Genomic DNA, 14,591 nt, shown 5'->3' on the forward strand with positions numbered 1-14,591 from the left:
ACCCAAACCTTTTTGGAGTTGTCATTTTAAGTTTGCCGATAGAGCATATAAATGTATTTGTGTCAAAACACTTGTTCACACACCTGGGGCTTTTTAGTCTAAACAAAATATTGTTTAAGTTGACCCCTCATGACCCCAGTGCCCCCTGACCCCTTGTAGGGAAGAAGGTGTGGCAACAAGTGTAAGAGACACAGGTGTGTTCTCGCTAGAAAATATACACAGTGCAAACTACAATCAAGATAACTGCTTAAAGACAGTGTATGGTGGATTGGTAACGTGCAGCACAATAAATAACTCACACAAATCCAGTTCAATTCTACATGAGGTATAACCAGCCCAAAAACTGAACCATACTTCCATCCTAATTACTATCATGAGGATGTTGTGTTTTATGCAGTGCTTTATTAAATAGCGAGGTGGGGCAATTTTTTGAACCAAGTCACAACAAATTGCTTCTTTTTTCACAACAGTCAGCAGTTTGCAACAGCCAATCCATCCCACAGCACAAAGAAATAAATGAATACAATAAAACAATCATGTACACATCCAGACCTCGGACTTCGCTCTTGAAGGGGCTCACCAAATTTCCTCTGTGGTAGGGGCGTTTCTATGGGGGGAAGGTATAAGTTTGTATTGGAAACCTGCAGAGGGCACTATAGAAAAAGCACAGGGCGCTATGGTAAATGCTGTGGGTAACATCAAAGCAAGCACCAATTACGATTGAATTCGCTCTGTTTGTTTTGGGGTGAGAATTTCAGTGAAGGGAAATTCTGCAGGACCAGAACCCCCCCCCCTTTCACAAACCCAGTTAATAATCACAGTGCCTTTAAAGCAGGTTATTCATAACGATTGTCAGGTCATGTGTGCAATTGATACCTTTACATGAAGTTGTGTTTATCCCTTTAAGGTGTTCGTGTTCAGAGGTGCCCTAACAGGAAGCCGTATGTCTGTCAATAGGAACATTAGTAAAAATGTGACACTCAGAAATGCCTTGAAATGCCATGAAACTGATTGTTTTCTATGATCTTGGCCCAGGTGTTAATGTTGTGCACGTAAAACTTCTGTTTTAAGCCCCAGAAAATGACACTGAACTTAGCTGAAGTAATTGATGAAGTGATTTGCGAGCAATTTTTGTCGAGAAGTCCGTTGCATTTTATCTTTCTCTTCTCCCCCCCCCCCCCAACATTTCAGCGAGGTATTAAATGAATTTCGACGTTGAGAACTATACACAGGGAGACTGGAAATAAGTTACAAGGCATTGACAGTACTGTGTGCTAGATTGGGGTGTATCCCAAAGTCTTTGAGTTTCTCCAATTGAAAATATCTACACTTTCAAAATATTGGAATGGTCGACACATATAGAACATTTCAAAAGAGGGCGCCCTTATGTAAATAGAGGTCACGTGTTCTATAAATAACGAATAACCCCCTGACACATGTTTGTTCACTAAAATAGTTCTGACAGGTCTAATTGAAGTGGGGATGTTGACTAAATTCCACTCAAAATTACGTTGGGTTTAATAAATCAGAAGGTACATGTCTAGGTCAACTGGGTTTCCTTTGAAATTAAGTACGGCCCGAGTACCAATGAACTTCAATGTGGGATCATGTAATGACACGATCGGTGCGAACAAACCTAAAGACAAGTTAGAGGATTATTAATTTAAGGAAATATTTAAAGACGAACTTTAGGATAACTAGTTATCGGGACAGAAGAAAAAACATTTCTAGCGTTACTCTAAAAGATTGTAATGGGAGTGTCAAATAAATCTCCATTGTTTGGGCATGCGTTCATTTTGGAGAAGATATTATTTTTATGTTACTTGTCATTCTGCTCATAGAAAAATTAACTATGTTCTGCTGCAACCTGGTGTTTTAAGTCTTTGGTGCCAACTCTTCGAGAGGGCACTGAAGTCATGCTTGGCTACAGTCTGTCATTTTGCAGGTAGTCGAATTGCGGGTAAAGATAATTGAGGTGCAATGTCTAATCGCGCATTCTTCAAAAAGGTTCACTGCGCTATTCACACACGGGAATCTGCCATCCACAATGGCGCAGTTCATGATCGTATGTCATGACGTCATGTGAACTGGGTCAATCATATAGCTCTATGGGTCAATACTATACAACGTTTATAGTGTAGATAAATGTTGTTGTTTATATAACACTCATAGTTTCATATTTATAAAAATATCTCCCAAGGTGATTTAGTTGTAACACTGTACATTTATTTTGATAGTTTTGAGATTATTTTGTTTCAGTGTTTTGTGTACAATCTTTTGATAGCCCCCTTGTTGAACCCGTGCTCAAAACAACAACTATGTTTGCCGGGCACTTTGAATGTTGTTGTTGTTTTTGTTTGATGAGAGATATTTTTCCCAGCCATCATTGTATCTGTTGCGACTAAAATAACAACTGTTTTGGTAGATTCTCAACTTGAAATAGTCTACGGTCTGAAACATTTTAAGAATTCTCAACAACAAAAATACATTTCATAATATCATTCACACTCTAATATTACATGGGTGGCAACATCACGATGTGATTACGTGCGAGACAGTACATACCTAATAATAAACATGCATGGAATCTTTGGGAATGTAACAAAACAAGAGATCTGTTCAAACCTAATGACATACTTTTAGAGAGAAGAGGCGGGAAAAGCAAAACTAATTCCTCACGTTTTTCGCCTGACTCGCATTCTCAAACAACGAGGAAAAAAATACAAATTCCGAAAAATGCCAAGTATTCTCTGCCTCGATGCGCCTGACCTAACTGCACAGAGTAAAACTATTATCTTCAATAATATAAACCATTGTTCTGTTTACTTTCTGGTATGTAACCAAATAGTTCAACCATGCCGTTAGAAATATTTGAATTGATAGCATGAAAGGTTTAAGGTTTTGTTGTGAAAACAGATCCCTTTTGTTCTTGCACAGATTTGAATTGTCTTCTTACGAGTCAATCATAAGTCAAGGTGCTATGAGCTTTTATTAGGCTCTACGCCGGTTGAACCCACGTCGTTCATGACCGACTTATTTTCTTTCTAGAAACAGATTTATGGAAAAGTCCTCCCGATTTTATGAAGACATATTTTACCGTAGGAGGAAAAATCCTCATGACACGCATTCAGAGGACAACAACCTACAACATTCTGCCGATGTCAATTTCTTGCACTACGACCATAACTCATTAAGATAATGAAGTTCTGTTCACTAGTCTAATGTGACTGAAACATTCATGTTCGTAGTAATCGTGTTGGCAAATTGGCAGTGAGCTCAATTTATAGCCTGGCTCAATAATGTTATGTGAACTTGAGTAACTTGTTGGCGTGACACACAAACTGAGCATTGTTCGTACAAGTCATTGCAAACACACACAAAAACTCGATTTTACATGATCATGGTACAAGTTCAGTGCGATTTTTTTTATACTCAAGGACTACACATGATTTGTGTTTGTTTTAAACATTCACATTGTCCATACCGTTGTCCATGTTACACAAATTTGGGTAATTCCATACCATTCGTATCTATACACTCTAAACACACCGGGTCAGAACTGACATGCATTCCAGATCCAAGGGGTCTGACCCATATCTAGGTCAGACTGACCCAGGAACTAGTTTTTAAAACTAGCATCTTAACTTAGTTTGGCCCATTTCTGTGTCATGTTGACACAGATTCATGTGCATACTGACCCAAATAGATTTGATCACACGGGACCTATAATAAACACCCAAGTAAGGCACCATGAATCAGGTTGTCTTCTGTATGTTCCATCTATAGATAACAATTGGTTTGTCGAGCAAGACAAAATTAATTACACAAAATACCAAGTTAAAGTTCTTTCATGCCCCTCCCCATGTATGTGCCCCTTGATTTAATGGGATCCTTTCTAGTGGTGCTGGATAGGCTATGTGGTCCCCAAAGGGAGAAAAAAAAAATCAGATTTCAGAGAAACTTTTTTTCCATAGTCTATGAACAGTTATGAACCCCAAGCCACTTGCAATCATAAATTACACCAATACTTTGAAAAAAATTGCCACTAATTTCAAACGGGGTGTGCATTTCATATCATTGGCGCTTATCGTATGTCAGAAATGTAATTTCTTTGTTTGCATTCATCGCGAAACTGCATTCACAAACCGCGGTAGCAGACGACAGCGAAATGCTATGATTTATTTTCCCCTGGACCAAAAACGAAGGAATGAGATTTGAGCTCTCTGTGGATTTACTCAACACTATCCAATGGCGCTCAGGGCCCAATTTTATAGAGCTGCTTAAGCACAATAAGTAGTTGTCATAAATGAGCTTAGCATGCAGAAAAGGGTTATCAGCCAAACTACCATGGTATATAAGTACAAATGCGCACGTCCAAAACTGACGAGGGCTTGATTTTCAAACAAGCACACAATCTTTGCTTAGCACACAGTAATCGTTATAATGTTAACGTGGATCAGTGATGATGATTCTTAATAACTAGATTCATGTTTTGCTTTAGAAAATAAGACCCGAAGAGACATTATATTATTACGGTACTTATTTCATTGTATATTAATGTATATGTTATATATGATTTAACTGTTGTACCCTCGTGTAAGATTCTCTAATGAATATGTGCGGAGATTAATTAAAGAGAGACATTGGTCTTGAACATCCTAACAATGTTCAAATAAGATTCACCTGTTCTGATCATCACTTTAACTTTAAGTCTGTGGTCAAAGAGACTGGAAAAAAACCCAAGTATTTCAAGATTGCCTCCCCGGTACATACCGATTGAAGCAGGGGACATTGCCACCATGCCTTCGGGGAGATATCAAAATGGAAGAAAGTGTTACATGGTTCTAACATATGGTGTGGCACAGTTAGGGGGAGCAGTTTCTCATAATGATTAATCTATTTTGTCTTGAGTATGGAAAGATGTATAACATTGAATGTAGCCAGCTTTTAAAGGAATCGTGTACTTTCGGTAACCACTCATTATTGATGATGACATACAAACTTTGGGTTAGAATAGAAGCCAACAACATGCAGCTTTCGATAGTATAAAGCATTTTGAGAAACATTTCACTTTGAGTTATGTGGTTAAGTAAACAGATATAAGTTGGTATGCCCCCGAATTTGAAGTGTTACTGCAGTAACGCTTCTCAGACGGTGCATTCCTAATAAGGATTTTTCGGCTTTATCTCAAAAACGTAATAACCTTTTGAAAAGAAATTATGACAGGTCAGGTAATAGTTCTATTGTCTACCTCTACATTTATTTAGGATTAAAACAAGCGAACGTTCCCCCAAACCAAAGGGTATACTAATTTGCCTTTAGAGTGGAATTATTTAGGGGAATGTGTTTTTCACGCAAGAACATCTTCATTTCTAGCCAAGTTGAAATGAAACTGTGCCAAACAGGACGTCACATTCTGATTGGTGCCAGTGACTAGTGTACTAAGTGCGTACTGATATAGCTGTCGTGATGATAAATCTTTCGAGGCAGTAGCGTACTTCTTTTTGTAAAGTGAGGGTTGAAGTGCCACTTGTTCAGTGATGTACATTTTATAGAAATATGAACTTCCATTAAAATATCATCTTTGCTAATAGTTCGCTTGATGAAATTGAAATTAATAATTGCGCACATACATGAACATGTGGCTTAGCGGTATAGCCCATCTTCCTATGCCATACACTCAAATCATCTGAAAATGTAAAACAAACTGTTTAACATCCAACAGCATGCAATAGCATATTACCACCTTTACTTGTCTTACTGATTTGAACTTGTTTTATCTCTGTAGATGAATGCCCGAGCTGTAAGGCAAGCAGTCAGATAAATCAGAAGAGATACTGCAAGACGGATTATGGTAAGTCAAACCACCTCATTGTTTCTTAAAAATTTTCTATCAATGTGTAGTAAATGAAAACAATGGTACACTTCTTTTTAAACTTAACGTACCGCCCCTTGCGTGGGGAAGATGAGGAGTATGAAGAGCCTGGGGGTAACATGTGGATTCGTGTTCACGAGTGACACAACGCAATACATCTTCCACTGATCTTACACTTGTTCTTAGAAACTATGTACCTGTCGTTCACATCCTCCCATGGCTTGTTTATACACAAGAAGGGAAAACCCACGCAGTCAGGCAGGGACTGAAATACACAATCCACATGCAAGACTTCGGTCCGGATATCAAACCAGGGTCCAGAAAGGTGAAAGGCAGGGAGGTAAACCACTGAGACAGCCCGACTGACCAGGCTGAATTGTTTTACTAAAGCTATTTTCGAGTGTTTGTAAACACTCTCCATGACTGTGACTTGCTGACTAAATCTCAGTCAAGGTGTGTGAAAGTTTGAGGACAATATTTTCCCTAGCCTTGGGTGAAACCGACGTCTAGATTGTGGCTTGGAAACTCGTCACTCAGTAAATCATGTAACCAACGCACCCTCCACAAACCCCTGGGGGACAAGACTGTCCAAATCCCCCGTATAAATTTCACAACGATCCAAGATTAGATGACAAGAAAACCTGCGATTCATTTCTCTTTTGCTGTTAGCATTTTTTTCCCTAAAACATCTCCACAAGACCTTATGTTCTCCAGCAACGCAGGGCGTGGAAGAGACAAATTACCCGGGCTTGTTGTACACACGTTGACGTGGTTGGAGATTTTCTCTCTCACATCCATAAACCATGTAATCACCGAACCCAAAATAAAAACCATCTTTGCCTTGCGGCGGCGGAGACACTCTAACCCCTCCGAGACTCATCCAAGAAAGTTGCAAAGTCAGTGCCCGTGTACTGGAGCTCTTTCTCCCTTGACCAATTCGACTCGGGAAGGGTGCTGCGGTTGCAAATGCGGGGAAGGATGTTGTCTCTTGACAAGAAGAGGAGGGAACTGTAATGATGTGCAGAGGCAATGCATCATCCTAGCTATAATAATCACACTGTCTATATACAGAATAACTAAAAAGGCATGGCGTTGTGCATGATCGTCCATCGCCCCAGGATTAAAGTTAGACACGGTACAGTCGGGTTGTTTTGGAAAGTGCAATTTCTGTGTATAAGTGAGGCATTGCTGAATGAAGTAGCATATGACTGTAAATAAATGAGTTGTAAATAATGCAAGTCATGCTCTACCGTATACTGTATAGATACTTCTCCATCTGTCCCTGCTTGAGGGTGTACAGCTTCACACAAACTGTGACCTCATCACGCCTCCCTTATATACCGTGTTGCTCAACCCACGATAACAGCTTATCTCGTTCATCCATATTCAACGTCCTTAACGTAAAGCAATAACACAGTCCATGTTAGGTTTCTTCCCAGACACTACAACACTTTAATGTCTATCCTTATATCTCTCTCTAATCTCTCCTAGCATACACCAACTCAAATGCAGAAACGTATAATTGTCCAATTGATAAATTCCTATTTTCACACTTGAATATGGGTATCAACCAATATTGAAAATAGGCCTACATCTTTCTCACACAACATTAGAATTGCATCACAAAGTCTGCGTCAAAAACAGAAAAAGCGAAATGGCCGCCCTTAAAGAGTTTAATATCTTTAGAGTAAAGCAGAATGGCCTACGGGTAAATGATAAGAAGAATGAGATGCTATCAGAACTTCCTATGATCAATAACCAACTACTCAGGAGCGTTTGCAATACGACCAAACAGCCAAAGGGGAGAACCGATTCAAAATTAAGGGCCTTCCAAAGCAAGTGTGGAGGGGGGGGGGGGGCTTCTGAGGGGATAAGAAGGTTTGAGGCTGCCTCATCATTACGATGAAAACTTTTATCTGGAAAAGCAAATATTAAGGTCAGGCCTGAAACTTCACGGAGGCACGAAGGCGATGGCATCAATGCCCCCTGGTGCATTGATGCCTTGGTGCCCTTGAAATGCTACAGTAGAAATTTACTGAATCTCTTCATAGGGTACACTTTACCCAGAAGAAAAGGCCTTGGTGCCCTTGCCCTTTCAAAAACAGTGTTTGAAGAGACTGGATGTATCCTATAATTAGGTCACAATGTAACCACCAGTTACAGGAATGACCTCGCCATGACCTGAAAATACCTCATCAGTGATTTACTCAGTTCTGAAAACCCATTCTTAGCAAAAGTAACAACCAAAACACATGAAGATACTTGAGAAAATGTGGATTCTACGTGTTGTGTGTGTAACAATTTAGAAAAGAAATTCCACATCTCACCGACAGTCAATTGTTACATTCCAAACTGCCAACTGTTTTCAGCCTCACAACCAGCCACCAACAAAAGAACCAGTGGTGGTCCAGTTGAGGCTTATTTATGCCGACGGTTATGTTTAAAAGTTCCCGACAAACCTTCCGTGAAACCCACTTTGCTACTGTTCTTCGCCCATACTCTCTCGAGACCCTCTCTCTAGCGCTCTCTTTTGGGGGTTTGGTGGAGAACAACAAACAACAATACTTTGTACTTGAAGGCAAAGACTAATATGATGTGGTTTAAAGGCACTAGACACTGTTGGTAAATACTAAAAATAATTGTTAACATAATAACTTTAAAAAAATAGTTAATGACCTGAGGTTTCGACCCGAGCAGAGTCTTCCTCGAAGGCTAAATGACAACACAACAAACATGCATAAAACTTACTAGCGCCTAGAGAGCTGTTGATAGCATAAAACATTGTGAGAAACAGCTCCCTCCGAAGTATTTCACGTAGTTTTTGAGACAGAGATAATTTCTCACCCAACATAGTTAAAGACTTCACGCCTGAAGCCCTTTTTCGGCATCAGAAAGCACACACATTTGGGCAACAAGGGTGTTTTTTCTTTCATTATCCTCTTGCATGTTCCGATGACCAATTGAGTCAAAATATTCACATTCGATATTTTATGTCTTGGGATACACCAAGTGATGAGATTACTCATATTTGTACACACCAAGTGAGTTACTGGTCTTTGACAATTTACCAAAGGTGTCCAGTGCCTTTAACCGAAGCCTGTTTTCTGTTGGGTCTTAACCTCTGTAAGGGTGGCGGCACTTCAGAGGGAAGAAGAACCCCTTTAGTGAATATAAGGTGGACGATCTTGAACGGGTGTCTGGAGAGCAAGAGACTGCCTTCCGAGTACCACAACATCACGGTGTATTCTCCCACCTCGTTGATGCTCATTCAAACCGACAACAATAACCCCTGAAACCCCCTACCTTTTACTCATAAACCCCCCGCCCCCTGCACAAGAAGAAGCCATAATAGTTGAAAACTTTCTAATTCAGCAAAGGTACCACAGCCGTCCACTCAAATCTGTGCACAACACTGATGATGTGTTGTACAGGCTCCACCGTGCCGCAAAGGATGTTTAGCGCAGTCTTTGTTGGTGTTTGTATGGTGTTTAGCACTTTTAAAATGCTGATGGGTATTGACGGGAATCGTACAGGAATCTAGAAGGATACCTCAGGGTTAAAAAGAGCATACATCGCTGGCGAAAGGTCCAGGGTGTTTGTGTTTGTTATGAGCAACAGAGATTTAGGTTGGGTGCTAATAGGTAAACAGAATCAAACGGAAATAATGTATACTCAGACTTTACTGTAATATTTTGTGTGAGAAAGACACATCTATAACAGAGGGTCTAATTGGCGGCTTATGAAGTATTGGGGGCACGCCTGTATGCTTCGCTTTTGAAAGGGCAAGTGCACGTCCTTCGTAAAGGGCACCCAATGAGGGCACCAAAAGCAACAACCAGGGGACATGGGGCAAGCGCATTCGTTTCCTCGCCGTGAAGTAACAGGTCTGATGGGGTGATAATAATCCATGCAGCAGGGGCGAGGGTCCTTGTTCAATATATTCAGGTTGAGAAACGACAAACTTTTTGTCTGTGAATGTCTAAGTTCATGAAATAAGCAATAGGGAATTGGAGGTAGGGGTGTAATCCAAAACAAATGCATGTTTATGTTATTTTGCCAAGTGAGTATAACTATCACAAGAACATAGTTTATGCTTTATTTGTGATATGCTCATCAGCTCAGACAAGAGAACAGGTATTTTCCACAGCACTTGAAAGGTTTGTCGTTCAACAACACCAACAACATTCATCTAGCCGTTCTGGTAATTTTAATATCGTATGTTTTAACCAAGAAATTTCTACGCGCTGCTCGTTTCATATGAAGATACAGCAAGACAGTTCTCTAAGAAAAAAATCTACCAAGTATGCATGGTGTTACCGTAAACCAAATATTATTTATACCTCACCATCAAATGCCTCGAAATCCAATAAACAAGAAAGTCCTACGCGCTGTTTGTTTTACATGACGACCACGATACCAACTTGTGAAAGAAACAGCTGCTATACACCAGCTTGATCTCTTGACCCAGTAACAAATATAATGTCCGCGGTGAATTTATATCGTTACTGGTGTTTATTCAAGGCAACGTCCCTAATAACATCCACGAAATAAGAGTACACACGCTTTCCCGCTTGTGTTTTTAAAAATAGGACAGTTTAACAGTGACTGACAGAAGTGTGCTTCTGTAAAAGCGGTGAGGGGTGAACATTATACCGGGACCCCAAATGAAGTTCATTCCCCTGTGGTGTGTGGCTGAGAACCCTAGAACCTGGTGTCGAGGTGGCACAGAGTAGTACAATGCCCTCTGCCTTAAGCGACCAATCAGCGGGTATTTTACTACAACCAGGTATGACTCCTTCCTGCTTCAGGATGATGAGTGGCTGTAAGAAAGCCCGATCGCCATGAGCAACCAATCACTGGGACTGTTATGTGTATACACTTTCATTCCCAGCAGGATCGAACTGTATTTTCTAACACAAGCCAATCCGCACACCCAGCACATGCCCCGAAGCGACCAATAGTGAAAGTTGTTACTTCCTGCGTTGGGGCGTTGTAACTATGACTGGCCAATCAAAAGTGGCGGTCTGTCTTGCACTTGGTCATTAACCCCAAGAGATTGTGTTGTTACTAATATCAATAGGCTTGGGGCACAGGATCAACTCTGTGATCTTTTTCAAGAGTTTTGCGAATGCTATGTTAGGACCACCAACCCTACCACAGTAATGTACGCCTAAATTGGTGGTTTGCAATCATTAAGCAGAAAATATGGTGCGACTTATTTGTGAACTGTAAAGTCTGCAAGTTCATTATGAAAACAAAATGTCAAATGGTGCTGATGTTGTCCGGAATTGGTTATATAATGAACTTGCCAGACATCCATTGAATTTGTCAGACAGCCATTCATCATGCATTTTTTTATTTGTCGCAAGTACGCTCCTCGTCCATGCTGGATTTAACAAAAAGCACTCCCAAACAAAAACAAATTTCGCCACCATGGTTTTGCTTCTGCTCAAAACATTTTACAACAACTTTAATAAAAAAAAAACACGTGTACGTATATGACTACACCTTCTTTTGTAATCATATTTACAAAAATTCTAACATTCTTCTGGTAGTGGAGACGTGAACATGATTCCGGCAGGTGTGTAAGCCACGTAGGCCTAATGTTCTCATTGTATTCTGTTTTTCCAGGGAAATTATCAAGTTTGTGAAAATTATATGTAACGAGGGAAAAAACTAATTACTGTAGGGGTGTCGACCTATAAAACTTGATAAGAAACAGAACATTTTTAATGTGAAGAAACAACTTGTGTACAAATTTGTAACCCAATGATGTCAGGTTTGTAAGTGGTTTAAACAAGGTTCCCGTTGCACTAGTTTTCACCGACATATCGCTTCCTTTTGCAGACGTGTCGTATAAAGTTATGGAAATTACAAACATAACCGCACTTGTTGCTTGAAAACCACAATTTGATGAATGATTTGTGTGTATACAATGGTGTGTTACAACTTAAAGCTGTTGTTTCATGTCCAGTTTACCTGGGCGCAATAAAACCAACAAGTTACTTCTCACTACATTGCTCATAAACAAGCGAAGGTGCGCGGCAGTGTGACTGGTAACAAAACCGTAACATTAAAGGCATTTCGACACGCTCTTATTACTAACTAAATCACAGTCTTTTCTGTTTACGATTACAATTACTGAACTATTTTAAAGTGTTAAATTGGTAAAGTGCCTCCAAAAGGATGAAGGCAAACACTTATGTAGTTGGAAATGTGCTGAATCATCTGTGCGGCACCTACATGTTTGGGGCTACATTTAGGTCAGGCTACATTTAGGGCTCGGGCTACATCACTAAATAGATACCGTAGTTTATATCGACCATTTATTGACTCATCTGTGCAGTTCCCTGGTGCCTTCTCTGCAGTATTGTCAATCCAAGTCCAAGTTTGGAAAACTAAAACCTATAAAACCAAAGCAATTGATTGTACATAGGTATATTCGTTAAAATATTCAACAAGATGGAAAGACATTTTATATATTCTGACATTGGTAAACCACGGACCACCCACGGTTTGTTTGTGAACTGTTTCAGGCAAGTTTTTTTCAGGCTAAATTCTTATACACAAAATACAATACCATCAAATGCTGTTCTTTATTTTATGAATTAATTTGAATGTACCATATCCGTATATGGTACATCACATAATTTGTATATTCTAAATATAACCAAGTAATATCAACAGAGTATCAACTATGATACCTTGAATTCTTAACCTTAAGGAAGCATGAACACGCATATTTTTGTAAGATACATTTAGCGTCATTTAACTTAGTTAGACAAGTAAGTGTTCCCCAGTTACTCCATAATTTACAGGCCCTTATTTTCCCAATCACTAAAGCCGGGCGAGACGGGAATATGTCCCAAGCAGATACATGTAGATGGTCTTGACATTTTCGGTAGATCCAAGAAATGGTTAGTGCAAAATGGTATAAGATTGAAAAAGGTAAATGGCATTCTCCCCAATCCTCCCGCCATCCCCCCCCCCCCAAAAAAAAAAAAAAAAAATCAAAAAAAAAAAAGGGCTTTAATACTTTTTAGGCTGTTTAAAGGCAGTGACACTATTGGTAATTACTCAAAATAAATATTAGCATAAAACCTTACTTGGTAACGAGAAATGGGGAGAGGTTGGTAGTATAAAACATTGTGAGAAACGGCTCCCTCTGAAATGGAGTAGTTTTCGAGAAAGAAGTAATTTTCCACGAATTTGATTTCGAGACCTCAGATTTAGAACTTGAGGTCTCGAAATCAACCATCTAAACGCACACTGTGTGACAATGGTGGTTTTTTTTCTTTCATTATTATCTCGCAACTTCGATGACCGATTGAGCTCAAATTTTCACAGGTTTGTTATTTTCATGTACATCATGAGATACACCAAGTGAGAAGACTGGTCTTTGACAATTACCAATAGTGTCCACTGTCTTTAATCAATATTTGCAGATTTTTTACTAGGAAAAAATAATCAGAATACAGACTAAAGTATGGAAACTAGCATGCCTGTTAGTGCCACAGTAAAATAAAATACCTGGATTCTTTATGTCTGTGGTTAGTGCCCGGCTGGTGTTTGGCAGCCACATCCCCCTATCGACTGCACTCCATTCAGGGGACAAGGACCTCGTATCAAAAGTATGAAGTCAACTCTGACCGAGATACCGGAGCCCCGAACTTCCGGAGCCCTGGCGACCCTCCCGAGCCCCGGAGCCCCTCAACCCTCCACCCCAATCCTGACATCTACGATTCAATTCTAACTGGTGAAATATTAGCTGTTTCCTACACGGAATGTGTTGCTGAAGTGTTAGGGACATCCTCACCTACAGTAACTTGTCACCTTGTCAGCGCCAGATATCAGTGCTTTGCTTCGCTATTCCCCTAACTGTACTCACTTCTGTCTGCTTTGCTTAGCTATTCCCCCAACTGTTATCACTCCCGTCTAGAAAATGAGTCACCTACATAGGCCTGATACTTCACGGAGGCAACGAAGGCGATTGCCTCCATGCCCTCTGGCCATGGCCTTAGTGCCCTTAAAATGATCTAGTAGACATTTCCTTGATAGGGTGCCATTTACCGAGGAGAAAATTCCTTGGTGCCCTTGCCCTTTCAAAAAAAGAAGCATACAGGCCTGCGTACACCATATAGAAGTCAGTAAATTCCTCTTTTTTTGGCCCACATAATTCGCAACTTTTCTCCCTTTACCTGTATCTAATTCACCCCATCTGGAGTGTGAGTAATAGGCCTAAACACAGCAGCATGTAAAACATCAGACAAACGTTTTTGTCCGGTATACAGGTAGATATTTTAGTGACATCAGTCCTATCCCACCGGAATTAAAGTCAAGAACAGTCACAAATGATGATTCTTTATACTCGTGTTGCCATTTGTTTTGTCCTTCGGATGGGACGTAAAGCGGTTAGTCCCGTGTGTTCTGTAACGTACGTAACCCAGTGCACTTATCGCAAAGAAGAGGGGCTCGCCCGGTGCGCCCAGCATGCTCGACTGCATATTACACCACAGCACCTTGTAAACTATTACATGCTTTGTAAAAAGGAGTAGGTCCTATAATTCAAACGTAATCCCACATACATGTACCTCGCAGGAAAACTATATACTGTATGTTTAAGCGCCTTGAGATGAGTGACGAATATGAGCACATATAAGAAACCTACATTATTCTTGCTGTGAGTGGTATCTGCTTCCACTGTCCCCCTTCTCTA

At 40.1% G+C, this 14,591-nt stretch overlaps 1 protein-coding gene across 1 annotated transcript in view; it reads left to right on the forward strand.

Moving 5' to 3' along the window:
- The window catches only part of LOC139944533 (netrin-1-like), a 93,689-nt gene that overhangs the window by 71,626 nt on the left and 7,472 nt on the right, over positions 1-14,591 (forward strand). The window contains exon 5 of the mRNA XM_071941577.1: positions 5,789-5,854. Within this exon, the coding sequence (XP_071797678.1) occupies positions 5,789-5,854 (66 nt within the window). The remainder of the gene's footprint in view (positions 1-5,788; positions 5,855-14,591) is intronic.

The sequence above is a fragment of the Asterias amurensis genome, chromosome 11, assembly GCF_032118995.1.
Source record: "Asterias amurensis chromosome 11, ASM3211899v1".
Lineage (NCBI taxonomy): Eukaryota > Metazoa > Echinodermata > Asteroidea > Forcipulatida > Asteriidae > Asterias > Asterias amurensis.